Source organism: Ipomoea nil, unplaced genomic scaffold (genome assembly GCF_001879475.1).
Source record: "Ipomoea nil cultivar Tokyo-kokei standard unplaced genomic scaffold, Asagao_1.1 scaffold1407, whole genome shotgun sequence".
Lineage (NCBI taxonomy): Eukaryota > Viridiplantae > Streptophyta > Magnoliopsida > Solanales > Convolvulaceae > Ipomoea > Ipomoea nil.
The window spans coordinates 4,047,165-4,075,100 of NW_017617835.1; the positions used below are offsets into that span (position 1 = coordinate 4,047,165).

Here is a 27,936-nt window from a genome sequence, read left to right on the forward strand (position 1 = left end):
AAACCTAGATTCTATTGTGAAAGAATAAATTGTAAATATATATACATATATATATATATATATATATATATATAATAGTCTTAAATTAAGTGGTGCTTGTAAGTCAATCAATTATGACACCCCCATCTGTGATTCTGAGTCATATGAGACAAAAATGACTAACGGTTTACTGTTCAAGAGGCAATACAACAAGAACGAAGACCAACACTACTACAAATGTCAACTATGGTTGAAGATTAACACGGCTTTTGATTCCACTTTAACATAAATTATAGTGATTTGGCAGTTCATTGTGAGAGAATCACCTAATGCTCGTAAGGAGACACTTCACATCTAATGTTCATTCTCACAATGCACTTTGATTTACTAGAGCTCGACCATGATTATGTATAAAACTAAAACATTGGAATATATATAACAGTATAAGGCAATTTCACAATTTTTTGCTGGAAAAAAAAAAATAAATTAAAGGCAACGATGATTTTCATTTGTCTGATGGCCACACACTAACTTTTTCCTTCTCGTACTTAACGTACAACGCCGCCACCGCCGCCACGAAGTAAACCTGAATTAGAACTATCGACGGCGTATGATACTTTATAACGCCCTGCCCCGTCGCCAGCTCCACCAATACCAAAGCGGTTATGCCCAGAATCGCAATCCGGCCGTTGACCCGTTCCGAAAACGGGGTGAACCCGAATTCCACGCTCAGCCCTTCGGAAACCGCCTCCCGCAGCGACACCGGCGGGAGGTACATTCCGGATCCCGACTCCGACGCCACCTTCTTCCCTTGCCGAGACTTTCTGCGCTCTGCTTTCTTCCCCAGCCCGCTCCGGTACTTAATACGGACGTTGGAGAGGCGCGACTCGAAGTCGTCCGCTTCTTCTTCTTCAGTTTCGGAGGCGGAATCGTCGCCGGTGGCGGTGGCCCGAACGACGAAGGGGAGATATGGATGTGCGTGCGGCTTGAAAGAGGATGGCGAGAATAATGAATTCGACTTTGGAAGTGATAGAGTGGAGAATGGTAGCGTCGCCATTTTCGGTTTTCTTGAGCTCTGTGACTGTGATATGACTTATGAGGTGGATAACAACTTCTTCTCTTTCCTGTTATTTGGTCACAAAATTTCAGTGGTACGTTTACATGGAAGATTGTAGGCCACATATTTTATTTCAAATAAAAATGCCAACGTGAATGCATCTCATCTCTTGTTTACATGCAAAAAAGCCATAATATATTTTATGTTTTATGTTTCAAGTAGGGAAAAAATTTTAAGGAATGAGTGTACAATTAGATTATTAAATTTACTAATTTCACATATTTAATTGTTGAATTGTACATTTTTAAGTTCAGTGATCCAATTATACAAAATCGATAAACTTTGTAGCTTATTTAACATTTAAAATAAAATTAAAGATGTATTTAAAAAATCTCAATGCAACTATGTGGTGTGGTCCAGTATTTAGGCCTATAAGAAAAAGGATTGGGTCAGACATCCCCCCCTCATGATCTATAGCCCAATATTGAAATATAATAATACTAGTCCAATGCAACGTTACTGGATGTCTGGATGATATGTACCTTAGTACCTTACCAAACAAGCAATCCAGGGATCAAGTTTCCAACCATATAGAGGAAACCACAATTAAATTAGTCTGACAATTAGCTTGATAACTACAATATTCTAAATTTGACTTCTTATGAAAATTGTTTATTAATTTTTCTTTTAAATTTGAGCCGATAACTATGAATAATCTAGATTTATTTATATCATTGTGATCATTTACTGGTTAAGATGTAGGTTTCACATAAAGTGCACATTTGAATAGCAGTTATGGGTTAAATCAAACTTTATTTACTTATATAATACATGAACTCCGTAATAAAATTTAAAAATTTTAATTGATTCTATTGTGATATATTTTAATTACATCATTTTAGATAATAGATATAAAATTCTAACCCCTAAAATAATATTTCAACTTATTCCATATTGGGAGATAAATTTAGGTAGACCTAGTTTAGTATATATGACCCCCCCCCCCCCCCCCAACCCCTTCTCTATCTACACACACATATAGAGATAGAGGTTGGCCACCAAAGCTTCTTCCTTATGTTGTCAATATATGACCTAAATTGAAGTTGTGTTAATATACATAATAAAATTCAACCCAAATAGTACGTATAGGTTTCTTGTCTGCCATATATACGTAATTTGAAAGGTCTTTTGCGTGCACACTGCTCACCTAATCTTCAAATCTAAATTCAAACTGTATCTCCCAAGCCATCCATCTACTTTAATTTAACTTTCAATTCCTAAAATTATATTTTAGTGTTATGCTTAAACTGAGTGATGAAAGTTATTATGTCTAAATTGATAATGTTAAGTTTATGACTTTTTAATATGAGATAATTAATAAAATAATAAATTTGGTCCTTCATCGTTCCTGTTTGACTGTCTCGTTGACGAATAGAAAAGGTAAATCTTAATATGTGTTTTAAGTGACTTCCTAACATATCTTACCGGCCTGCCTTTCAGGCAACAAATTGAACATTATGAATAAACATTTGATTCATGGAGATTGGTCACCTACATTGTATTCTAGTTGACTTCATCTTCACACACACACATATATTATATAATTAGTCTCATGTTTTTCTTTCTAATTTTAATTTTATTAATTACGGCGAGTCTTGAATTCGAATTTTTGCTTATAACTTTAATCAAATTTATTTATTTCTTTGACTTTTTCAAATCCCTTTAATTAATTAAATTACTTTACTCTTTTTGCATGCAAACATGCCATGTAAGCATCCTAAAAAAACTGAAAGATAGATTCAATTTCAACCAAAATTTAATTATTAGTGTAGCTTTGGAGGGTTAAGTTTAACATCATTTTTTTTTTAAAAGAAAAGTTTAACATCATTTTAAATAATAGATTAAATATAAGTCCTTAAATTTTACTCAAAAAAAGTTAATTAGGTATTTTTTTTGAATGCTACTGACTCTATTACATTGTAGTATCTGTACAACAACGTCTCTACTGAGGCTCGACCTAATGACCTCACATATGGGAGATGTTACTACATGCCATTTGAGCACAATTAAACTCAGAAACATACTATTTTGGAGCGTTGAAATCCAAAAACCTGATGGTAATATAACCTGTAATTGCAGCCCGACCTTTTTTTAGCAATATATCCATGTCAAATACCAGTGATCGGTGACCGTTAGACAGTTGCTGATCGAGCGAGTTTGGAGAAGGCGACCATGGTCGTTGGTATTTGATACTGCTTGTCGGAAATTGATTGGACGCTTGCCGGAGATGACCGAAACGTAACCGTATAAGTCACCAACAGATTTTTGAGCTTAAATGCTTCAAAATGTCGGTTTAATTGCAACTTCTGAAAGTTATATTATGTGATAAACATAAAATACTATATTATTCTTGTGAAAAGAAACATAACTTCCCATTACATTCAGATTAAACAGTAAAAACTTTATCATATTTATAACTTTAGGAACCAAAAAAAAAAAAAAAAAAAAAAAAAAAAAAGAGAGAAAAAAATAAATTCAACAGAAACTTTAGTTTTACAGTGAGTAATTAATACTCCGTATAGTAGTGTTTTTTTCTTTTTTTGGACTTATTACCTTCTCTTGTTCTTGCTTCCCAGTAACAGGCAGAAATAAAATAAAATCCTAAAGAAAAATCCCCATGCAATCGTCACCCACAAGCACCCCCACTTGCTGAGGTCCGTCACTCCCTGCTGCGCCAGAATGTCGGCGCCGGTGGTGACGCACGTGGTCGCCGTGATCTTAATGTTCAGCGTGCTGCTCATCGTGCTCAGCAGCCGCTCCTTGAGCGGCGTCGACACCGCGCTCAGCGGCGAGTTGTCGAACATTTGGATCCCCCGGACGAAGCATTTGGTCGGATCGTCGAATTCGTTCTGAAGCACGGCCTCGTAGGGGTATTTGACGAGGGAGAGATAGTGGAACCAGATCCAGTACGGCGGAATCCGGTCGCGGTTCATGAAGAAGCCGGAGAAGAGGAGGAAGTAGGCGAGGATGGCGACGACGATGGTGTATCCGAGCATCACGTGCGGGACGACGCCGGAGAGGAACGTGACGAAGGAGTTTCCGGCCCAGAATGAGGCCACGATGATGCCGAAGTAGAAGAAGAATCCAGAAGTTCCGCCGTCGAGCCCTACCGCCCAGAAAGTCAGCGCCGCGAAGGCGAACGCGAGGAAGACTAGCGACGGGAAGGAGACCAGCGCGTGGGAGAGACAGTAGGAGGATCTCCGGTAGGCGTTGTACGCCGTTTCTCTCAGGAAAATATACCGTTCCTGGATGAACACCGGCAGCGCGTCGGCGCACGTGTAGAAGGTTGTGGACATCGCGAAGGCGAAGAATCCTAGCCGTTCCTGTACTCCTTTGGGGGAATTATCGAGTCGCCAGAACATTGTAGCTAGGATGAATCCGGTCACCATAACCGCTCCTAACCGTGTCCCGAAAAGTGCGGGCATCCGGCTCGAGTTTTTAAAGGACCGTTTGGAGAGAACCACCATTTCCGTCCAGAACGGGTTGGCGAAAGTGGGGACCAGTGACGTAGTGCTGGCGTCATTCGTCGCTCCGGGGACTAGTTTTCCCCGGGAAATACTGGCGCTGATGGCTTCCTTCAGTGATAAACCGTGAACCGGGTTCGGTTCGGAGATTCCGGTCGCGTTTCTCTTTGTGTTCTGCCAGGTCCGGTTGAACTCCACCAGGCTTTTGGTTCCTCCCGGCGAGCCTTCTAGTTCTCGGATGAGGTCGAGGGCGAACTCGGTCTTGTTCTCGCTGTCCGGAATCGGGTGGCCGAAATCGGAGAAGAAATGCGGCAAATTGGCGGGTGAACCGCTGTAAACCGTCTGTCCGCGGGAGAGGAAGAGAACCCGGTCTAACAGACCGACGATTCGGTAACTCGGCTGGTGGATCGACATGATCACGATGCTTCCGCTCTGAGCAATTCTCTGCAGAACTTTCACCACCATGAACGCGCTGGTGGAGTCGAGCCCCGACGTCGGCTCGTCGAGGAAGAGGATGATCGGATCGTGGATGATGTCGATTCCGATAGACACGCGCCGCCGTTCTCCGCCGGAGACTCCGCGGTGGCCTTCGTCGCCGATCACCGTCTTGGCGGCGTTCCGGAGGCCCAACTGATCGATCAACGCCTGCACTCTCATCATCTTCTTCGCCTTCGACAGCGTGCGAGGGAGGCGGAACTCCGCCGCGAACATCAGCGTTTCCTCGACGGTGAGCATGGGGTACAGCAGATCGTCTTGCATGACGTAAGCGGAGATGACTTTCAGCAGCCGCGAATCCAACGGCTCGCCGTTCAGCGTCATGGTTCCCTTCAAGCTCTCCTTAGCAATCCTGTTCGCCAGCGCGTCGATGAGAGTCGATTTCCCGGACCCCGACGCGCCGAGCACGGCCATCAGTTCTCCGTCACGCGCCTCCCCCGAGATATCATTCAGCAGCGTCTTCGTCCTCGCGACCACCGTCTCTCCGCCCGCTGCGGCGGCGCTCATCCTGCTCCGGCTCTGAAACACCGCCGGAACCGCCATCTTGCGGCGGACTTTCACATTGTACGTGAGGTTGTTAAACGACAGCACGAACGGCAGCGCCCTCTGCTCCAACCCGCCGGGATCACTCACATCGAGAACACGGTGCACCGGCGTCTCATCTCCGGTGACCTCCTTCCGAACATCACCCACACACTTCAACAGATGCCCAAGCGTCGGCGACACCCCCGCCCCAACAGACGCCGACATCTCCAAATCATCACCGCCTTGCTGCCTCCGATCATAAAACGGCACGCTATCCCTCGCCGGTGAAATATTCTCCGCAACTATCCGAGACGACATTTCTGAACCAAAACTTATCGAAACCCCGCTACAAACGACGACGTTTCGAATGAGAAGTGAAAGATTCTTACAAGGTCTGATATCCTCTTAGCTTACTGCATGCATTTGAGAGAAAACTGGAAAAGGAAAAAACCCTTAAGCCCACACTGCTCAATATCTAAAGCGATGCTGTATATATATAAATAGATACACATATACATACACAACTATATATAATTGTATATAATTATTGTGTGATTGGAAAGGGTGACAAATATGAAAGGGGTTGTGGAGAGGGGTGAGACTAGAGAGTGGAGTGAGGTGACCTAAATCGCCTAATCTTTTATACACACGTCTTGGTTCACCTCGGGGTGGGGTGGGGTGGGGTGGGGGGTGGGGTAGGGGACACGTGGATGGATGGTATTGGACTAGGGTTTGGGTTATTAGAGGGGAAGGGTTTAATGTTAATGACAGGTTTCGTACGTAGAATGGAAGTAGGTGAGGATGGTAATCTACAAACTAAGAGCCGCAGCGCCAAAGGTATCTCATGAAGTTTGCCGAAATTTTAATTAAATTAAATTACTAATAATAGTTTTTTTTTTTTTAATGTATGATTTAGATACATATAGTCTAGTATTTGGTCTCAGTCTAAGTGGCCCGGTTCGGCCAAGTGGTCGGCCTAAGGTTCAATCTCTCATCCCACTGCCAACCTAGCTTAATTGTATATATAGAATTGAGATTTCAATTCATGAGAATATATTTTTTGGTGTGAGAAATGATAATAATATTACTCGGATGTCCTTCTTAAAAAAAAAAAAAAAAATTAAATCAATTCAAGTGTATTTATTCCAAAATGATGCACGTTTACCCTTTCTTGATCTTTCAAAACTTAAGCCAAAATGATGTATATTTTGATTGAAAAATGTAGGTACAAATGAAAACTACTTATCTAGAAACAGTGTGTTTTTAGCCTTGCATGATCTATTATTCATACATATTTAATTTACTCTCAAATAATGTGAAAAAAAATTCTATATTTAATAAAACATTGCTCCATACTACATCTTTTATTTAAATCCCTACGTATTGGGATAGAAACCGGGGTTGTGCGTTTTTCTCCAAAATTATGTTTTTATTATTTTATCAAAATGATACAATTTTTGTCCTAGCTAAATGATACAATGAAAGCTCTGCATATTTACAAAAATGTTATTACATTTTTAAAAGTATAAATTTCAATGTTCATTTACTGTTTTGAGATAGATAACCTAAATTTATTCTCATTTCTTACTAGAACAATTATTCTCACATGTTTTTTTCATATATATTCATATGGTATTATATATTTAACAATTATGCCAACTCTGATTGTCATGAGGTTCAAACTTAAGACATTTCTTATACAAATCAATGAGTAAGTTTAGAATAATAAATAGTTAACGAAATATTCTGTTACTAAAGTTTATACTAACGGAATGCGGGTTATTTAAGGGAAGAAAATAATATAATAGAAGGTAAAGTATGAAAATAAAAAATATATATATTAAAATCAAATAATTTGAACCATTGATTTCATTCAATAATTGTATGGATATTTTTAGTTTCCGTTATAGACCTAATTTTATTGATTTTTATTAGTGTATGGGATAGATTTAATTTATGCTAAATAGTTCCCCCATTAGACAGCAATCATTATTACATTGACCATGGTCCACATAGCTGTGTGGACCATAAATAAAAAGTACACTTTAATATATTAAAAGTATATTATTTATATACCTAAAATACATTATTTGAGTATTGAAAGTACATTCTTTTATATACTATCAAATAATGTACATTCAGTACACAAATAATGTACTTTTAGTATATTAAAAAGGTATCTTATATTTATGATCTATACAGCTACGTGGACCATGGTCCACACAATAATTTTCCAGTAGACCGGGCCAACTTAACGATGCATAACTATCACTCTTGAAGAATTTCTAAAAGCTATTGTCTTTTCACATCCAAGACAAATGAAAATTAAACCTATCTCGCATTAATTGGACGACAGCATTGTTCAACGTTGGAAAAAAATCTTTAATTTTCTATTTTCTTTTAATTTGCTGACCATTCAACTTATAATCGTGAAATTAAATGTGGGTTTGCAAAATCTTTCATGCCATGAAATATTGCATGAGGAGATAAATTACGTCGGATATACTTTAACGAGGTTACAAACCTCTAAATATTTTTACTTTAACTAGTGTGCTCATAACAATGCCAACTATATGTATCTCTCCTTTCAGTCACTGATAGAATTCTAACTTTGCATCCTAATAAAATTAAATTTATGAACTTATTTTGACTTGATTAATAAATTGCGCTATGTTAATAAGTTTAGGCATAGCCATATGGGATTAATGGATAATAACTGTACTATATACCTTGACATTTGCAAATAATGCATGCATGTTCTAACACGGAAATTACTTTTTCTGCATGAGATGTTCCATTCATTATTTAATTTGGTCGTCGACTCAACATACATGAACATGCTCGCACATGATATTCAACAAAAATTAGTTCAAAAAGAAAATGGATTGAGTTTGGCAACATATCTTGTCTTGATTGAGAAGAGTAGCTTTCACGCACTTTGATTAACACGAAATCAATCTGAAAGTGTGCTTTGAGTGAAGCTGCTTTGTAATTCTAATTGACAAAGAATCACAATGAAGTAAGTCAAAAGAGAAGGCCCGTATCCACTACTTGAAGGTGTATTCTGGGTGAAGCTCGCTTGTGACTCTAGTCGACAAAAAACTTCGAAAGTATGTTCTGAGTAAAGCTTGTCTTGTGTCCCCCTGTCCAGCAAATGACCACAAGTAAACCAACCTAGGTTTTTAAATTCATAGCTAACTTAAACAGAGAAAGCCAATAAACAATTCTTGCGACGGAACTTAAAATTTTATGATTACCAAACTAATTATCCGATCAATTTGGCTATAGTTGCCCATAGTAGCTTACCCTACCACGCATATATGTTCAAACACAACATTTATTTTCGATCTCTGGTCCATATGTTTGATAAGGAAACTTTGGTTATAATACGAGAATTCCATGTAAGGAAGTAAACACACTTGCATGTGTGGACGACGTATGTATGTTTTGGTTTACACGTTTTGGTCTCCGTTAGAAAAAAAAGTGTTAGTTATCAAACATTTATTATAGGGAACATTGAATTCCAATTGGTTAATTTCCGACTTTAATTTCAGTTTCATGCAATTAATACAATTTCATAAAGTAATGCATGTCCAAATCTTTGTGTAAATAAAGTCAAACCCTTTTAATTTCAACCAATTAACACCTTTTTTTTTTTTGTTTGGGTTTCATAACAATAAGACATAATCTAAGGTAATATTATCCTGTATTATTAATCCTTAATCCATTGAGAATGGGAGAGTGGAAAAGTTAAAATGTTGTCAAGAAAACAGATAATAAGTCAGCTAACTACATACCTCTCAGCCTGGATCTTACCCAACTGCTACCTAACTCTTTTGTGTGTATATATATAATATTACATTTATATCATATATGGTGTGTGTAAACTGAATATAATGAATACAAAAACAAAGTCAAAAAAGCAAAATTTCCCAATTTCAATTGGTAACTGAAAATGAGAAGAAAATGCGCATATGCATGCGTAGGTTTAATTTAGAGTTAGTTGTAGCAGCATGTGCATGGGGATGGACGTAGCTGCTTGCTGCCGCCATGCATTAACTTCTTCACGCGTTCACCTCCATCATTCTCTCACACCCCATGTTGCCTAAGATCAACATGCGTTGCTAACTTATCCGCACAAAAATTCACCCCACACTACCCGAAGATGGGCACGGGATGAAGCCTGCCTTGTGACTCTAACTACCTGACAAACGACTACAAAGAGATAAACTAATTTAGGGTGCTCATAGCTGACCTAGTCAAATCAATAAAGTCAATAAACAACTCTTATAAAGAGTCTAATATTGTAGTTACCAAGTCAACTGATCAACTAGCTTGATTGGGGTTCTTCCATGACAGCTTGAGTTCGTCTTAGCAAGTTCATGAATAGCTAACACATATATGAAACAAGGGATCTATATTAGATACCTTTTCAATCAATATATAGTCATCTCGGCCGTGATTACTCCAAGTAACTTTTAGGGTGTGTCTGGTTCGAACATGAGAATTGGAATTAGAGTGGGAATCAAATATTTAATGATTGGAATAGGTTTTGGTGAAATTATTTTCAATGTTTAGTCGGTGCGTGGAATTGAAATGATTACCAATACTGATGTTTGGTTATATATAACCCTATAATCGAAATAAATTAAAGGTTTTAAAAATACAAAAATAAAAAATCAAGACAATGAATCTTAAGAGTGACGATAAAGTGAGTAGATAATGTAGTGAGGAAGTTGATCGATGAAGTGAGGAAAGATGACTAATTAAGGAGACAACGAAACAAGGAGGCAATGAAATGAGAATGGAATAGACTGAATTAATGGAATGATACCTGAGTTAAATTAAATAATGTATTCTGTAATTATAGAGACTTTTTATACATATCTTAAAATATTATCGACCAAACAATGTGTATGACTTCATTCACATTCTTTAATTTGTATCTAAGCCTAGGAACCAAACACACCCCTTAGACTGCAAATTAAATTTAATATGGAGAGTAGTTTCATTTTGAGTTATACTAGTATTTTCGCCCGTGCGATGCACGGGATAGATTTGTTATAATATATTAAAAATATTTGGATTGATATATAATTATTTAAATTGGAACATTAAATATTATACAGTGCAATGGAAGATATGTTTTGAATTATTTATGTGTTTTGATGTTATCATTGTTTGAATTTGAGCAAATAATTGCTCAAATTAATAGCTTATGTGTAAATGTACGCATGCGATGCTGTAATTTTGGAGATTTTATTTATCATTGTTTAGTATTTTTTTTTATAAATTAGGCAAATGTTTTCGTTCTCTAGCAACTCAGTTATATGAATGAATTGCTATCTTAATTCAATTGTATGGAATATATATATTTTTGTCTAGATATATAGCAATTTTGCCATTAAAAAAAAACATAATATCAACGATTGTATTTACACATTATTGAAACCTGTTTGTAGATGACATCAGTTGTAGCAACGCAATCCTGTCCATCATCGTATAGAGCTAACACCTTCAGTCTTTCAGGATAGGTGACTCGGGTGAAAATATATAATGGTAGAGTATTAGTCAATTAGCGATCCTTTTATATTTTAAGTCAATTTGTAATATCAAATTCATTTTCAGCAAATTATTCTTTTATATTTTTAGTCAATTAGAATATCATATGCAGTGATATTTTTACCTAATTTTTGTTCAATTTTTAATTGATGATGTATAATATTATTATTGAAATATTTACGTTCCATTTTTAATTTATCTTTAATATTGTTTAAAATATGCATTTACTATTCATGATGTAGAATTATTATTGAAATATTTCCGTCAAATTTTAGTTTCCGTTCCATTTTTAATTAAAATGCAATGATCTAACCATTTATTTTTTTTCATATTAATCAATTATGGATCATTTTTTATTTGCAGTCAACTATTAGTATTCATTTCTTTTTATATTTTCAGTCAATTTGTAATGCCATATTCATTTTCAGCCAATTATTCTTTTTTTTTTTTTTAATTTTCATTCAATTAGTCAATTAGAATATCAGATACAGTGATATTTTTACTTAATTTTCGTTCCATTTTTAATTGATGATGTAGAATATTATTATTGAAATATTCCAGTTTCATTTTTAATTTACCTTTACTATTGTTTAAAATATGCATTTACTATTGATGATGCAGAATATTATTATTTAAATATTTCCTTTTCATTTTTAATTTACTTTTACTTGATGATGTAGAATATTATTATTAAAATATTTTTGTTCTATTTTTAATTTTCATTTCATTGTTTAAAATTGTGAAAGATTTATGACATAATTGTGATTTGATGTATTATACTGTATAATATTATTGTGAAAAATTAAAATGCAATGATCTGACCATTTCCTTTTCCATTTTAGTCAATTATGGATCATTTTTATTTTCAGTCAATTATTAATATTCATTTCGTTTTCCAATTAACCTAATTTCAATTCCTTTTTTTTTCATTTTTAATTTTCAGTAAATTATTAATATTCATTTCTTTTCCAATTTACCTAATTTCCATTCCATTTTTAATTGATGATGTAGAATATTATTGTGAAATATTTATGTTCCTTTTTTTCATTTTTTTTTATTTTACCTTTACTATTTACTATTGTTTGGACAGGAAATCAAGTAAATAGGATTTTATTTTTAATTATAGTATAGATTTGACCGTGAGGTTGTAACATACATATATGATGAATTGGCTATATTATAAATTGTTTAAATTTGTTATATAGGGTATTATATTACGTGAGAGCATTGAATATGGAAACAATATTACTAAGATTTTAGTTGATTTCTACTTTACATTTGCTTACAAAATAAGTTGTATTAAATTAGTTGGTGATAAAATCCAAAAATTCTACACGGTAATACCATTCATAATATTACCAATTATGCTATTATGTTATTACCTAATTATTTAATGTCTTTTCTACACGGTATTATAAATATATAAAAAAAATACGGAGAATTTGCAAACAATAATGTTACCAAAAATATTATTATATTAAAGAATATAATTAATATATCTGGAAGATCATATAGGGCACTCTTTGAATAATATATACACATTTAGCAGTACCAATGTTATTACTAATACTTTATATATATCTGAAGTATTGAACCTTTAGTGTGAGATAAGAAAGAAATAATCAGTTAAATGATGCCTTTATTTGAATGCACTAAGACTATTACAGTGCTCCATCACTTTGCAAACATGTACAACTTTGGCTTTATTTTATACTTTAAATTATACTTTGCTTATCCTTTAGATTTTAATGTATTATTTTAAGCTAATTTATTTATTAACATTAAAAATACATTTTAAAGTGTGACAATTTATACTAATAAATCATTTTAAAAAGTGGCAAAAGATGATTTTCTAATTTGTCGCCACTGCATCAATTTAAAAAAAAAAAATTGTTGCTATTGTTTACCTCGATCATCTCATGAATATCCATAATTTTTATTAGAGGGGTCTAATCAACACATAAACTGAAAAAAAAAATGTCAATCATAAACAAAATATGTACAAAAATAAATGATAAAAACATTATGATAATGATTAAGACATAATAAATTTACATTTCCAAAAAATCACAAAACTCTGGAAATCCTATTGAAAAGGAACTGTGTATCAAGAGTAATATATCTTGACATAACTGGCTAATCAAAAAGAATATTCATTACTTGTCCTTATTCAAACACTTTCAAATATAAAGAAAAATTAAAACACTTGTGTTTAGATTAACTCTTCGTATCATTCTTAACTCTACACAATTGCATAAGAACAACCATATGATTTGCAAGGCCAAAATTTAAAAATAAATAAATAAATAAATAAGGTTTCAACTCTTGGCCTTGGTATATGTTGATCTCACACTGTAGCTTTCAATTGATTGCCCCTATAAACAAATAAACTACGGAGTACTTAATAAAAAATACATATACAAAATACAATAAAAATAACAAAATTAGATAATTTACTTTGTATCCACGTACAATTAGAAAATCAATAAGTTAAGAAGGCTTCCCTGCAATGATTTTATCCAATGGGGAGTATATCTCAACGACCCTACCAATAACGTCAAACATGTTAATAAAAAAAAATTTAGATGTAGATTAAAATTGTAAATGAAACTTACCAACGAATTGTTTATCATCTACAGACTTCAAAGATGAAAATGATTTCAATAAATAAATTTGTCTAGAAAAGTTGTCATTTTTTTTTATATATTATTTAACCAAAGTAGCATAGTGAAATTACAACATAAAATAATGAGTGCATTTTTTGAAAATATAGAAATTAATTATCACCATAAAATTTTTAATAGCATAAACTTTTCATTGTTTGAAAAGCTTACAGTACTTACCAACATGTTCCCTTGGTATATGAGCATGAAGTTCCCTACAATGAAGTAAAAAAGAAAATTGTTATTTTGTAATTTATTTTTGCAGTATAGGAAGCAGCTTTGTAATGCATCTTTTTCCCAATTTCATATACAACATACACGAGTTCTAGAAAAAAGCAAAATCGAAAAAAAATACCATTTGATAGGAAAATGTGCACTCTCTAGATTTTATGAAATCACCCCCTTTTCTCTATGGGACTTCATATAGGTGCACACCAAACACTATCTAATAGCTTTGAAAGTCTTCAATGGAGAAATATCCTAGGCAAGAATAAACATTGGAGTCGTATAAAAAAGCAAAATTGAAAGAAAAAAAAAACCTCTTGATTGTGAAACATGCACTCTCTAGATTTTACGGATTCACTTCCCTTTCTCTATTGTGACTTCATATAGGTGCGCACCAATTGCAGTCTAATAGCTCTGCAAGTCTTCAATGGAGAAATATCCTGGGCAAGAATAAACATTGAAGCCGTAATAGTTGTATGTTAGTATACATATCTATATCTCTATATATAATTACTCAATATAAAAGAATGAATAAATGAATATAAGGAAAAAATATTATCAATTAATAGATTTACCAATTAGGTTAATACGTGAATATGGAAACAATATTATCAATTAATAAATTTTAATTAATTTCTATTTTACATTTGGTTACCAAATAAGTTTTATAACAAAAGTTTGAGCGGGAAAATGAAATAGGAGGATTTTACTTTTATATATATATAGATTTGAAAGAAATTAAAAAGAAGTGTTTTAAAGCTATATTTTGGGGGTCAAAATAATGCAACCCATTCTAGTATGCACACACCGCCTCTTTCCACGCGTTTTCACATTTTTGCTGACTTTTTTAATGTATTTTTTTTCTTTCATTTCTTTTTTTGGGTTACCCCACATTTATTGCATTCGAATCAGTTGTCAGATTTAAGGTTTTAATACTAGAATTATTTTGGAAAATTTACGTGCCTCGTTATTATATAAAATGGACAGTATTAGGGTACATTATACGTTTCCTTTTATTTATACATGCAAATAACAAGTTTTAATAATTCTACATCCTTGAAGTGTTCGAACACATGTATATATGTAGCAATACCCTTAAGATATATATATAGTCAGTGTCATTGAAGTTTGTAAAAGAAGAAACTTGTAAATTGTTGTGCTTCTTGATTAAGAGATAGTGAGTTGGATACATCTGTGATTCTGTGGTAGAAAGCAAATAAGAGGTTCTTGTGTGAAAACAAGCTAAGTTCATTAAATGGCAATGGACAAAAGAGCAAATAATTGATCATGTGGTGCGGTGCTTACTTTTGAGTTTTGATTGAGTTATTGAATAATTTTTTATTTTTATTTCTTTTAGTACTATTGACCATGTTAATTACATGTAGTATCTGTTCATATATATACTTATCAAACTATTGAAATCCAACGAGTCAAATACTGTCTCTACTGAGGTTCTTACCTATGACCTCCCACTTGAGAGAGTCACTTCATGTCGCTTGAATAATTTTTACTTACAAGCTAAGTGTGTAACTAGCTAGCTAGCTCGTGAATTTGACTTCATAATGCTCCACTAGCCAGGATTTAATTTGTCTACAGTAAAGTTGAAATTAACTCTTATAGTCTTATGTTATATGTACAAGAAACTACTATATTAGACATTTAGACTGCGTCTTTATAACTTAAAAAGATTTTTTAATAAGTTTAAAGTATCTTTTTTTCTTTATTTTTGTGGTTACTAATCAAATTACATCTTCTTCCTTTTTGAATGACAAGGGAAACTAACTTGCATCCACTATTCGAGAATATGCACTGAATAAATTTTGTTCATGTATAAGATTAATTACATCTTTATTAAACTCTTATGTTTTACGTCCATGCTATTCTTGTTGACCCCATTGTGAATCTAGAAGAGAAACATGTTCTGTGAGTAGTTACCAATAATGTCATATTCAAATAAGTTAGAAATTAAAGAGATTGCTCTCACAGGTAGCTCGATTGGTTTTTAATCAAATTTTGGCAGTCACATTGTGAGAATTCCACCCTCTCATGGGGTGACTCCTTGTGAGCACAAGACATCAGTCCTTCTACCTAAAAGGTGGACATACACAAGAAATTTTGTCTTTTGCACTCAAAGAAGATACCAACATTTTTTTTTTAAATTTTAAGGTGCATTTTTTAAAATATAAATATAATTTTCTATCATCCATTCAAAATTAATTTCTTGGACAAGAGAAAGAAAAACTCAGCCTAACCATATTTTCGTAGTTAAATGATGGACTAGATGTCAAATGCTTAGTCCACAAGAGGGTGATTTTAGGACTTGCTTAGCGCAAGGTTTGGCAATAAGACTCCACTCATGTAGGCAAGAAATATAAGCAACTTCTAGAAAAGCTTAAGTCATACTCTCCTTGCAATTGCACAAACTTGTAGCTCAAACAACACTTTAATATCTCACACGAAAACTAACAGCATATCAGATTTTTGCAATATACATAACGTCTTATACTCTTATTCGTGCCTTCTAGAAAGATGGTAGGCATACACCATCAGATGTTGACACGGCAAGGTTAATTATGGAATCATTCAAATAGTTTTCTTTTTTCCAAATGAACATCAGAGCCGTTCATCTCACGCTGACTGCTGAGCAACAAAACAGAGTCCATTAGGTCACCAAAGAAAGAGTGCAAAGGACATCGACAAATTGATCCAGTTTAAAGCTGGATAAGCATGCATACTCATATCATACATAGTCCATAAGTCCATATAAGAGTAAAATTCTGATTATTTTTCTCTTCCGGACAAACACGCTGTAAGATTTAGGGATGACAATGGATTCGCAATGAAAGAAGCAAGTTGCAGTTTGTGTGGGAGAACCAGTGGAGATTGGGATGGTTTCCGTCAATTTAAAGTTCTTCGTCTTTGAAGTTGACAGCGAGATCCCAGTAGTGGGGAACACCTGCATCAGCAAAAATTTTCCGGGCTGCAGCTTCAGTCCTGCATTCGTGAACAAAGAATTTGTGGAAGCTTGGTTTAGCGACACTCCCTTGCCAAACCAACACACACTTGTTGATGGGCTTTTCTTCATCCTCGTCTTCGTCTTCATCTTCTTCCGTTTTGACAGCGGCAGCCCAATCAATCCGCCTGAGCATAAGTTTCCCATAACGTTTAATAGATTTCTTGCCGCCTTCAACTGCCACAACACAAATACCGTCTGAAATCACTGCACACCCTGTCATACGGTTCTCCTGAGCATTGACATCCACCTTGAAACGGGTCTGTGGGTGCGAAAGATCGTTGATTTTGTATACAGAAACTATAGTCTCCAGCGTGCTATTGGCGTCATCAAAAAGTTTCCTCTCTTTCTTTTCACGCCGCTCATCAGGGGTAAGCTTACGAGCTATGTTCCTGTCTATATGAGCTTGCTCACGCTCAGCAGCAGCACTTCTAATCTCCATTTCAAGCTTTGTGGGATCTTGGGTGGCTTCTGATCCAAGAACTTTCATGAGGTTACTCATTTTAACTTTTGGTTTTGGTGGTTCCAATAGTCCTTGTCTAATCATCTCTTGTTTATCCTTCTCTCTAGCCAACCTACGCTGAGTACGAAGCTTCTTCTGCTCCTTTTTGGTTAGCTTCAGTGGTTGTGGTGGAGGTGGAGCTGGTTCTGCAGGAGGCTCAATAGGGCGTGGGTGCTGAACATAAATGGTGATCATTTCCATCCTCAACTTATCATGACTTATATTGCCTTCAGTGATGTCACCATAAGCACCAGATTGCAGAACAGGAACATCCCTGGCAAATCAAGGAAACCAAAGCAAGGGACCGCATTAAAGGCTAAAGTTGGTGCAACAAACATTGCAAACAAAAACACTTAAAATAATACGACACTGAACCAATGTTTGCCCTTCTGGTCTAGGCAACTAAAAGATAAAATCCTAGAGCTCAAACTAACCCACTTCCATCTGCTTATATCTCTCAGTCTCTCTATCTCTCTCATACAACACACTGACACAATACATATGTACATCCACAAGATAAAGTGTGAAATACTGAAATATAGACAACTTACCACCACTCAACCTCAGGAATTGGTTCCTTTTGCTTTTCCTGGGTGAAAACTCTCTGTGAGACCTCAATGAGATTTGGATTTATATCAGGCTCTGCTTTTGCCTTTGCTAATTGTGCTTGCTTTGCTTTTAGCTCCTTGGCACGTGCTTCTCCAAATTGACTCTGCAAAAGCAAGAGTCGGAGATTAAAATTAAAAAACACAATTAGAGTACTACTAAAACAGAAAGAGATGTACAGAAGGACAAATGAATGCATGAAAAAAAAAAAACCTTCAACTTAATTATTTCTGCATCCTTGGACCATTTGCCTTCCTCTACAAACTGAAAACTCATCCTCTTGGGTCTTAGAATCTTATTTTTGTTAAGACCCATCCTAGCATCAAAATGGGGATTTTCGTCAGGATCAACTTCAAGCTCTGGTTTCAATATTTGGAAAGCATCCTTTTTCTTTTTATTGATGTTTACCTGGATGGGTAAATAGAGATATAAAAGGGCATTAGAAACAGTACTAGAAAAATAAAACCAAAATGAGATAGAAAGAAGTAAAACAAAAGAGAATATTTACCTTAAGAGTACTAGATGGTTTAGGCATATTAACAACATTTCCTTGTTCATCTATTTCCCTGCCCAAAGCATCCAAACGGAGAACAGGAGCTTTGGCAGGCTTTGGCTGAATGGTAACTTCTTGTGGCATCTGCCCAGGAAACATGTTTATAAGGGGAGCAAACTCTGGGTCTTGTCGAAATCCCATCTTTGCAGCAAGCTCTTGTGCACGTTTAACCGCTTCATATTTCTGTGCTGTTAGCCCAGCAAGATGAGGTAAGCCACTAGGTGGTAGATTGACAGAAGCTCCTGCAGGCAGGTCTAACGTGCTCGGGGCAGCACTTGCTGGTGTGGGTAGTATACCAGAATTGGAAGATGCAACTAGAGCTGGCTGTACTCCAGCATTAGTTGACGAGGCTTTAAGGCTCTCTGTAGCTCCCACTTGTTGACTACCCTCTCTAGTTGAACCAGCACCCTTATTTAACTATATAAAGAAATAACGTAAAATTAATGGTAAAAATGCCTTCCTAATGGACCTAACCTTTACAAATTATGGAGTAATATAATATAATATAATATTATATATATATATATATATATATATATATATTGGAAGAGCAAACTTGGTGCAATAGTACAGTTGCTGCCCTCTATACAGAAGAAGAGGAAGTGGATTGACCTTTCCATGCATGCCATACAAAGCATAAACTTTATGCACCAAGCTGCCCTTTGCGTGTATATTATAAAAATGTGTACAAGAATGACCAACTTACTGTAGGAATCTTCTTAAGCTTTTCTGCTAGCTCCTTTTGCATTTGTAAAGCTCTCTTGGCTTTAGCTAAAGCATCAAGAGAAAAGCCCCCTCTCTTGCCAGCACCGGAAGCTGTCCCATCTGTACTGGATTTCCCAGGAACCGCATGAGATCTGTTAATATTAACTCCCCTATTTTCATTTGTAGAAATCGAAGATACCTTGGTAGCAGGAGGATCAACAGGAGCCAAAGAGGTTTCAGGCAAAGTCCTTGGTGCCTTGTTGGATGATTCCATTGCTAGACCCTACAAATAAAGAAAACCAAATAAAAATCTGATCATGTAGTGAATCAGAACTAAGGTAAAAGCAGAGAAGACAAATGGAATTATTGACAAGTGACAGAATATAAGAGTTAAACTAAAGACGTTCTCGTGTCACGAGGCACAACAAAGAGGACAGAAGAAAACATCCATTTTCAGCATAGACAGTATTCAAGTATTTTAAGTCACCCTTCATGGACTTTAATGAATGCACAAGGAGCACTAAATAGCAGAGGAATTGCCTTGATAAGAGACTGAGACATACTTTTGCTGGGTGACTGAAAGTTGAGATGTAGAAGACTTGATCCATTTCATGAAGTGGACAGATGAGTATGGAATAATGGTTTGAGGAGTGATTGAAAATATCCCAGCAGTAGCAGATAGTAGTTAGCAAAATAATCTAAGGTACTTGTTTATGAAAGGAAATCTTAACACTGGTTAAAAGTTAAAACCTATAGCAGATATATGAGAAGACTGACATAGTGACACCTAAATTTCCTAAGTTAGATAGAACCATGGAAATCCACACAATAGCTTTTTCATGAGCTGATGGTCTTTGTAACTGTTAACCATGGCTCCCTATCATGAATCAAAGCTTAGAAGCAAACTAGTTTTCTTCATAGAAAGTCATTCACAAATGACTACTGGGATGCTATTGCACAGTGAAAGAAGTTAAAATTTCCTGATCTTAAGGTGCTTATAAAGCACATATACAGTCATGCAGTTATCATTGGAACAACAATATACATGAATATACACACAACCTACTGCCTAGCTCCCACTTAGCAAAGATTCACACTCAGCGTACACCATCAATACATGATATCCCTGCAACTTTAGCTCCGCATATAATAAAGCAGGTTTCCATGAAATCATGCATACAAATATGAAATTGTTTAGGCAAGTGTATGGGTAAATAAGAAACTCACATTTGCAACAGAATCGACATGTTGAGCATCATCAACTGGCTCCTCTTTCTTAGAAGTTCTATTTTGAAATTCCCTTTCCATCCTTTCCTCATCAACCCTCATATCCTCCTGTTTCACTTTATCCTCAAACCTCTTCCTTTCTCTCCTCTCTTCTTTATCCTTCACCTCACCGTCATCAAATCTCCTCCTCTCCCTTCTATCTTCCTTCTCCTTTCCATTCTCATTCTTTCCCTCGGAAACCCTAACTCTCTTCTCAGCTCCATCATTTCTATCCTCACTGTCTCCTCTCTCTTTCCTCTTACTCAAATGCCGCCTCTCCACAGACTCATCTCTCTTAATTTCGCGCTCGTGCGATCTCTCGCGCTTGTCCCGATCGTGAGATTTCTCGCGCCTGTCTAAGCTTCCCTCTCTCTCACTCCTGTGCCGCTCAGTCGATCTCTCCCGATCGAAGGAATCCTCCTCGGAATGCCGACGGTGGCGATTGTCCGACCTGCGGCGGTCGTCGCCTTCGTCTCCGCCACGGTGCTTTGAGCGATGGCGGTGGTGATGGCGATTATCGTCTTCGTCGCTGGCAGCATCTCTAGACTTGTCCTTGGAGCTTCGGTGCTTGTGCTCCCTTTCCTTTGTTGATTCTCTGTCTTTGCGACTGGATTTCTCCTTCTCCATCCTAAGGTTTCGCTGCGATTCCAACTCTCCCCTCCCCCTTCGGTAAAGTGTATGAACTTCAGATGCGATTAGGTTTAGCCGTTTAAAGGAACTTTTATCCGGATATGGGAAGCGGACGGGGGTCGGGTCATTTCGCTTCCAAACCCCTTTTGTATCCGAATGCATAGTTTGAAAGATTTTGGCAATTTTATTTTATTGAGTAAATATCCAAAATAGTCTATCGACTATAGCTAAATTCACAAATTGGTCCTCGATTTTTAATTTCAACCAATTAAGTCCTTAACTTTGTAATTTTAATAAAATTTGGTCCTCTATCTATTTGACCGTTTGTTGACTGTGATTTTTGAGCATATATATGTAATTTCAAGGTTCTAGTTGCATTTCCAGACCGCACTGTTACATTTGAATCCACTGCCGAAAGCAATCTACCAAATCTGATCGCCTTTCTTCGTCCTCCCTTTGGATTCAATGTAGTTGAGTTCGTACCAGAGCGAAGAAGACGACGTGTTTCCGAACCAGTGCAACGTCATCTTGGAGGCCTCCACGTGCTCCGACGAGAGCTGAAGGTTCTTCTGGAGATCGTCGATCACGGTCAACAAACGGTCAAATAGATGGAGGACCAAATTGTGTCAAAATTACAAAGTTAAGGACTTAATTGGTTGAAATTGAAAGTCAAGGACCAATTTGTGAATTTAACTATAGTCGAAGGACCATTTTGGGTATTTACTCTATTTTATTTGACCAATATTATGTGTTTGGCTTGGTTAAACATCCAATATAAGTGTTTGATTAATTAGCTTTTTGTAATAATTTATTGCTTCAAAATGCTAAAATTCAAAAAGTTCTTTAAAGTAACTTGTTCAGTCGTTTTTTTTTTTTTTTTTTTTTTTAAATTCACTTTGCATATAATTAACTATCATCGAACAACTAATTTATCAAAATCAACTACTCAAACTCACTAACATAATCAACTAACAGCTATTTACCAAACACTCCTATAACTTTAAGAAAAAATAGCAATTTTAGTTATTTAATTATTTTTATTTGTAGATTTAGCATTTGAATTATCGATATCGAGTAATTGAGTGGTGCAATACACAATGTCGAATTACAATAGAGGTTTATTTAGTAGGAAAGTGTATGGTTTATATTGTTGGTTAGTCAATTAATTCAAGTATAATGGTTGCAATTTACAATAGTTTTAATTGGGAGTTCGGAAAGCTCTCTGTCTAGGCAGTAATAGTACAAATGCAATGACCTTGTCCCCCTAATAAGCTAATTGAGTGATCTATTTATATTAAATATATAACGAGTAACATGTTGAAAAGTTATTGACGGAGTTAACATAGCGACTCATGGCTAGATGTTTAAGTCGGTCATGGCGGTAAAGTATTGAAGTGGTGACAAAATTGACTTGTCCAATATTAACCCTCAACCTTATGCCAGGTTTCTCACCACACATGATCAAATTGGATTTATTCAATGCACACTTTCGAATTTACTGTTCTATGTGTTCTTTAACCCATTTTAACATGGTAAACAAGCAGTGTCCAAACCAATCATTCAACACCTACAAGTCTGATACCAGTGAGGAATTAGAAGCTAAGTGAAACCAAGAATCCAAGAACATGTATCACTGAGATCTACCTTAAACTGTAACCAAAGAAAAATAGTCACACAAACAGACCAAACATTATACAATCTTGCAGTGTTTATATAGGAGCCTACTTAAAACTCTGCTGTACACAACCACATAAATACATATATTTTCTGTGCACCACCCTAAGCAATGTGTTTTATTCACAATGGTTCTCTATATCTTGTCATTCAAGTCTTTCATATCAGCTTTTACCATTTGGGAGAACACTCTACTTATGGAAACACCAGCAAGGTCCCCCATGCTTCCAATGCTGAATTGCGTGGTGGAGGTGCTGATCTCGGGCTGGCTGGGGGCGAGGTCGTGGGTCTGACTGGTCGTCTCTTCTTTCCGTTGGAGCTGGAGAGCGAACTCCAAGTTCCACAGAACGTCTCCCATTGTGGGTCGATCGAGCCCACATCCAGCCAAGCATTTCTCTGCTGTCTCTGCAAACCTTTGAAGAGACTCCGGGTTTAGTCCTGCCTTGATGTGAGGATCCACGGCTGTTTCCAAGTCGCCTCTCTTTAGCGCGTTCATCACCCACTCGATCAAGTTCACGTTTTCTCGGGGACGAGATGGGTCGATGACAGGCTTTCCACAGAGGATTTCGAGCATGACAACTCCAAACGAGTAAACATCTGACTTCTCGGTCAGTTGTTGTCTTGTCAGGTACTCGGGATCAAGATAACCGAAACTTCCTTTCACTGCAGTGGTGACATGTGTCTGATCAAACTCAGGGCCATCTTTTGACAGTCCAAAATCTGCAACCTTAGCCATGAGATTCTCGTCTAGTAATATATTTGCTGACTTCACATCTCGATGGATAATCGCCTTCTCAGAGCCGGTGTGCAGATAGTGAAGTCCCCTCGCAGATCCAATGCAGATTTCAAGCCGCTGTCTCCAGTTCAACTTGGGAAGATCTGAGCCATACAAATGATTCTTCAGAGTTCCATTCTCCATGTACTCGTATATTATGATCATCTCGTTCATTTCATCGCAGTACCCAATCAACGATACCAGATGGCGATGCCTAAACTTAGACAGCATCTCTATTTCTGTCATGAATTCGGAAAAGCCTTGGTTCGATTGATGATTCCCTCTCTTTACAGCGACTCTCGTGCCATCTCTCAGAATTCCCTTGTAAACCGTCCCAAAACCGCCAATTCCAACGATCATTTCTTCGCTGAAATTATCCGTAGCTTCTTGAACTGCCTTGAAAGGGATGCGATACCACACCTTTGACCTCGAGATGGAAGATGCTTCTTCTGCATATTTACTCACTTCATCACCTCCGGTTGAGCGGTCAATGAACCCCCTTCTTCTACTTCGGTAAACAAGAACGGAAACCAAACCGAAAACCAACAAACAGAATGCTCCAATGCTTGATCCAAGAATCGCCCATAGTTTAGCCTTGGAACTAGAACTCGAGGACTGAATTTCGGAGTCTGCTGCATCAAGACTGTCCTTAGAATTGCTTATTTTCATGATCTCCAGCCCATTCAGGATGCCATCAGGAAGCACATTGCCCACGTCCGATGGGCCAATCGTTATGCTAAGATCACGATCACCGCCCAACCTTTTGACAACATCGATGTAATAGGGAACATCCGTGGCATTTGAAGTTTTAGTTCTCAGTTCAAGGTTTGCAGAAACGATACCCGAATTGAGGAAAACATTGAACATGAGCCTACTAGAGGAGTTACTTACGATATCACAGAAGTGGAACCGAACGAAATACTCAAAGCCTGGATCCACTGCAAACGACCAGGTTGCATTAAACCGGATGCTGAAATCCACCTGCTCCAGCCTCTCCGCGGTTTCATAGACAAGCAGGGGAGCAATGTTCTGTGTCACCCCTGCTCCCGTGTAGTTCACCCCTCCTTTCTTCGACACAAATTGAACGACGTTCTTACTGCTTCTGAGATACCCGGCATCAGGCACCCAAACCCTCCACAGGGTATCGTTTTGAGGGGGCACTGCTGCAATCCCCATATTCACTCTCGCTACCGTCTCCAAGGCATGTCCACTCAGATCCTGCCTACTTCCTTCGGGATTGTTCATTCCAGCGCCAGTAGGTATGACCTCATCAGGAAGCGAAAACACTTCCAAAGCATTCACGAAGCCAAATGAATTGGCAGCAGGGGTAAAGACGAGGACCAGCCGGTTGGTACTTATGTTGAAGGAGTATTCCTTAAGAACTGAGGCATTCGACGGCTGGAAATTTTTCAAAAGAGTAAAATTCTGGGAATTCTGGGCTGAAACAGAAAATCTAGCAGAGCTCAGGTTGTAATTTTGGTCCATAAACGGAAAGAAATGCAGGCGAACCCAGTGCCTGCCAGGTCTCCTGATAGGGAAACTGAACTCTGAGGTTCCATTGAGGATTCTAGCAGTCTGATACAAGGGTGAATCATAGTTGAATGGGAATGGAACATTAAGATTTGAACTTGTTTTGGCAAAAATCCTATGTGGGGTTGAAAGAATGCCAGAATTCAAGGTGTCAGCCAAGAAAACCCTGCCACTCACAGTTACATTTTCAGATGATCCACAGTTCACCAGATAGTTATCCACAGGGACATATTCTTTGGAGACGCATATCAAACACAAGATGGACCAAATCAAGAATATCAAATCAACTGCCCCAACACACATATTTAACTCAAACACAAAAAAGCTAAAAGCATCGAAGTGATCAAAGCATTCAACAACACACTATTATGACAACATTCAAGAAAGATTGTCACCCTCAAGTTCTGCTAAGCTGTAATAAACAAAAAAGATAAGGAAGATGAAGAATGAAGAAAAAGATGTCACCTTTGAGCTCAAGGCATTAAAGGAGAATGAGATATGGGGTCAATTCTTAGGGTCAATTTTTCTGAGGACCCTATGAGGAGAAGAACAAAAAGAAGGAGAAGAAGAATAAGCAGATATAATCTTTAAATTGATTGGACAAGAGGAAACCCTCCCCTCACTTTCTACACATTTCTAATCCCTTTGCAAGACCAAGCATTTATGGCACTCACAGAGTCACAGTTGTCTTCACTTTCACTGTCAATAAGTGGGCAACAAAACCCAGAGATTTCCCCCCCTCACTTTTTGTTTAGTTATTCAAATTAAATTAATAGAGTATTTTTGTTTGACAAATTCTCATGCCAGATCAATGTCCCCAGAAGAGTATAATAAACCAAAAACAAGAACACAATGGGCACATGAGAAAAGGAAAAAAAGGATTGAAATATGATGGATTAGACAGAGGAATGAAGTTGAGGACGCCATGATTGACTGAAAAAAATAATATTATTTGTGATATGGATTATGGAATTACCTAACACTTATTTCAACCACCGATGACTTTCCTGCAAACCCAAATGGGATTTCTTACCAGTTCACACAGTACAATCCATTTTTTGCTTTACATACAAATCTTCATTCAACCCAAATAACTAAGTTGCAACATCCACTGGTGCACAAATGAGATGACGTGAATCTTATGAAATAATAATGTTTTGTTTCTTTTAAAGTTTTACTCGATACAATTCAAATAACATATCTGATTGTATGTACAAAATATAAAAAATGTCAGTATAAATCAATAACGTAAAAATTATTCAAATAATAATATTACTTATCTTTATCTCAAAGTGATTATGGTAATAAAAAAGAGTAACAAAAAATCTAACTCCACTCATGTAATGTAACCTAGAAAGGACAATTATTGATGAATGGAGCAATATGGCGTGGAAATATGGGGTGTAGGTGAAAGTTGATTGATGATGCTTCAACAAGAAGCTAAGGGAATATTAGATGATCGATGTAGTGTATGTGGATCACAAATTAAAAACAATAAACAAAAATGCGTAATCATGCAAAGTACCTACTTGCACTTGCCTAACACGCGGTTTCTACGACCAACCAACAACGTTAGTTTGACCTCCACGCCTGTGGGGCTCTATGTTATCTTCTACTTCAATTCCTCTACGTTTTACAAATTTTGATCTACATTAGCTGACAAGGTAAATTAGTCTAAATTATTTATTATTGACTGGATCAAACTTAAAACGTCAATAAACAATTCTCATGAGAAGTAAAATTTGAAAGTTTATGATTATCAAGTTAACTATCTGACCAGTTTTGTTGATGATTTTATAAATTTGATGATTATAGAATATAATTTTTTCACTTTCGGTCTCATAACTATATGATCATTTCTACATTTGGTCATGAACAATTAATTTTTTCAGATTTAATTTTATGACTTTTAAATTCTCGTGACATTTGGTCTATCCGACATAACTTTTGATCACCTATAACCAATTTTCATGCAAGTAACTTACCTTGAAGAGAAAATTAAAATTGTCATTTAAGAAAAAAGTGATGAAAATGATAATTTTATCATTTTAGATAAGTCATTGGTGATCGAAAATACGCTTTGTGAGATTAAATATACAAATTTTATATTTAATAACCAAATATAAAAATAATTACATAATCGAGGGGCGAAAAGTGAAAAAAAACTTTTATAAAAGAGGTTTCGAGAAAGTATGCAAAATATAATTAAAAAATAAAGTATGGGATTCAAGTCATTCAACAACTCTGTTCCCAGCTGGATGTCTGCCTGCTTGTTCGTTTCGCACTATTAGCTGAACTTAGTTGTTGCCATTGATGATGACGAAAGTTGGGTCCATTTTGGTGGGTGTTGTTCTAATTTTCTCAGATCGGACCAAATTATTGTGTATCTCATTAACTATTCAAGAATGTTGGGATAAGGTTTTGTTTTTAGTAGCAACACAACATTTAATACGCGTATTCGAAGAGTATTTCACGCCTTTAAAGAAAAAATAAATATTAGAATCGTCTTGTTAATTTAAAACAGTTGTCAATAACAAAAGACTGTCTTGAATATGCAATATAGAATATCCTTCCGTTTGTTGGTGTGGGGTGGTAGGACTTCTGCGTTGGTGTTCTTTGGTTGAGTTGTTCTGCGTTGTTTTTTCATTTGTT

The 27,936-nt window shown here is 36.3% G+C and overlaps 4 protein-coding genes and 1 long non-coding RNA gene across 5 annotated transcripts; all 5 read right to left on the bottom strand.

Moving 5' to 3' along the window:
* Positions 1-258: 258 nt before the first annotated feature.
* Positions 259-1,121, bottom strand: LOC109186167. The gene has a single exon (XM_019336091.1). It carries the CDS (start codon positions 1,034-1,036, stop codon positions 485-487), a length of 552 nt encoding a protein of 183 aa, XP_019191636.1. The 5' UTR covers positions 1,037-1,121; the 3' UTR covers positions 259-484.
* A 2,306-nt stretch (positions 1,122-3,427) lies between these two features.
* LOC109186877 (ABC transporter G family member 6-like) lies at positions 3,428-6,173 on the bottom strand. The gene has a single exon (XM_019337056.1). It carries the CDS (start codon positions 5,896-5,898, stop codon positions 3,646-3,648), a length of 2,253 nt encoding a protein of 750 aa, XP_019192601.1. The 5' UTR covers positions 5,899-6,173; the 3' UTR covers positions 3,428-3,645.
* A 7,437-nt stretch (positions 6,174-13,610) lies between these two features.
* LOC109186378 lies at positions 13,611-14,240 on the bottom strand. The gene is made up of 3 exons (XR_002055133.1): positions 14,161-14,240; positions 13,986-14,020; positions 13,611-13,687 (listed from the first exon to the last, which is right to left on the bottom strand). It is a non-coding gene; the product is annotated as an uncharacterized LOC109186378 (long non-coding RNA).
* A 2,364-nt stretch (positions 14,241-16,604) lies between these two features.
* On the bottom strand, positions 16,605-21,439 carry LOC109186436 (U4/U6 small nuclear ribonucleoprotein Prp3). Its single transcript, XM_019336416.1, has 6 exons — positions 20,637-21,439; positions 19,411-19,692; positions 18,660-19,121; positions 18,365-18,559; positions 18,097-18,257; positions 16,605-17,819 (listed from the first exon to the last, which is right to left on the bottom strand). The coding sequence occupies exons 1-6, from the start codon at positions 21,300-21,302 to the stop codon at positions 16,934-16,936; spliced, it is 2,652 nt and encodes an 883-aa protein (XP_019191961.1). The 5' UTR covers positions 21,303-21,439; the 3' UTR covers positions 16,605-16,933.
* Positions 21,440-22,912: 1,473 nt separating this feature from the next.
* On the bottom strand, positions 22,913-26,221 carry LOC109186437 (probable receptor-like protein kinase At5g59700). The gene is made up of 2 exons (XM_019336417.1): positions 25,939-26,221; positions 22,913-25,902 (listed from the first exon to the last, which is right to left on the bottom strand). The coding sequence occupies exon 2, from the start codon at positions 25,585-25,587 to the stop codon at positions 23,116-23,118; it is 2,472 nt and encodes an 823-aa protein (XP_019191962.1). The 5' UTR covers positions 25,588-25,902; positions 25,939-26,221; the 3' UTR covers positions 22,913-23,115.
* Between the last annotated feature and the right edge of the window lie 1,715 nt (positions 26,222-27,936).

What these genes read in the sequence shown, in the direction of transcription:
- LOC109186437 (XM_019336417.1), bottom strand. Translation starts at nt 25,587, where the DNA reads ATGTGTGTTGGGGCAGTTGATTTGATATTCTTGATTTGGTCCATCTTG.
- LOC109186167 (XM_019336091.1), bottom strand. Translation starts at nt 1,036, where the DNA reads ATGGCGACGCTACCATTCTCCACTCTATCACTTCCAAAGTCGAATTCA.
- LOC109186436 (XM_019336416.1), bottom strand. Translation starts at nt 21,302, where the DNA reads ATGGAGAAGGAGAAATCCAGTCGCAAAGACAGAGAATCAACAAAGGAA. An exon ending in AGCTTAAGAAGATTCCTACA is followed by an intron (nt 19,122 to 19,410) that starts GTAAGTTGGTCA and finishes TTCTTTATATAG; the next exon opens with TTAAATAAGGGTGCTGGTTC. An exon ending in CAGAAATAATTAAGTTGAAG is followed by an intron (nt 18,258 to 18,364) that starts GTTTTTTTTTTT and finishes TTGCTTTTGCAG; the next exon opens with AGTCAATTTGGAGAAGCACG.
- LOC109186877 (XM_019337056.1), bottom strand. Translation starts at nt 5,898, where the DNA reads ATGTCGTCTCGGATAGTTGCGGAGAATATTTCACCGGCGAGGGATAGC.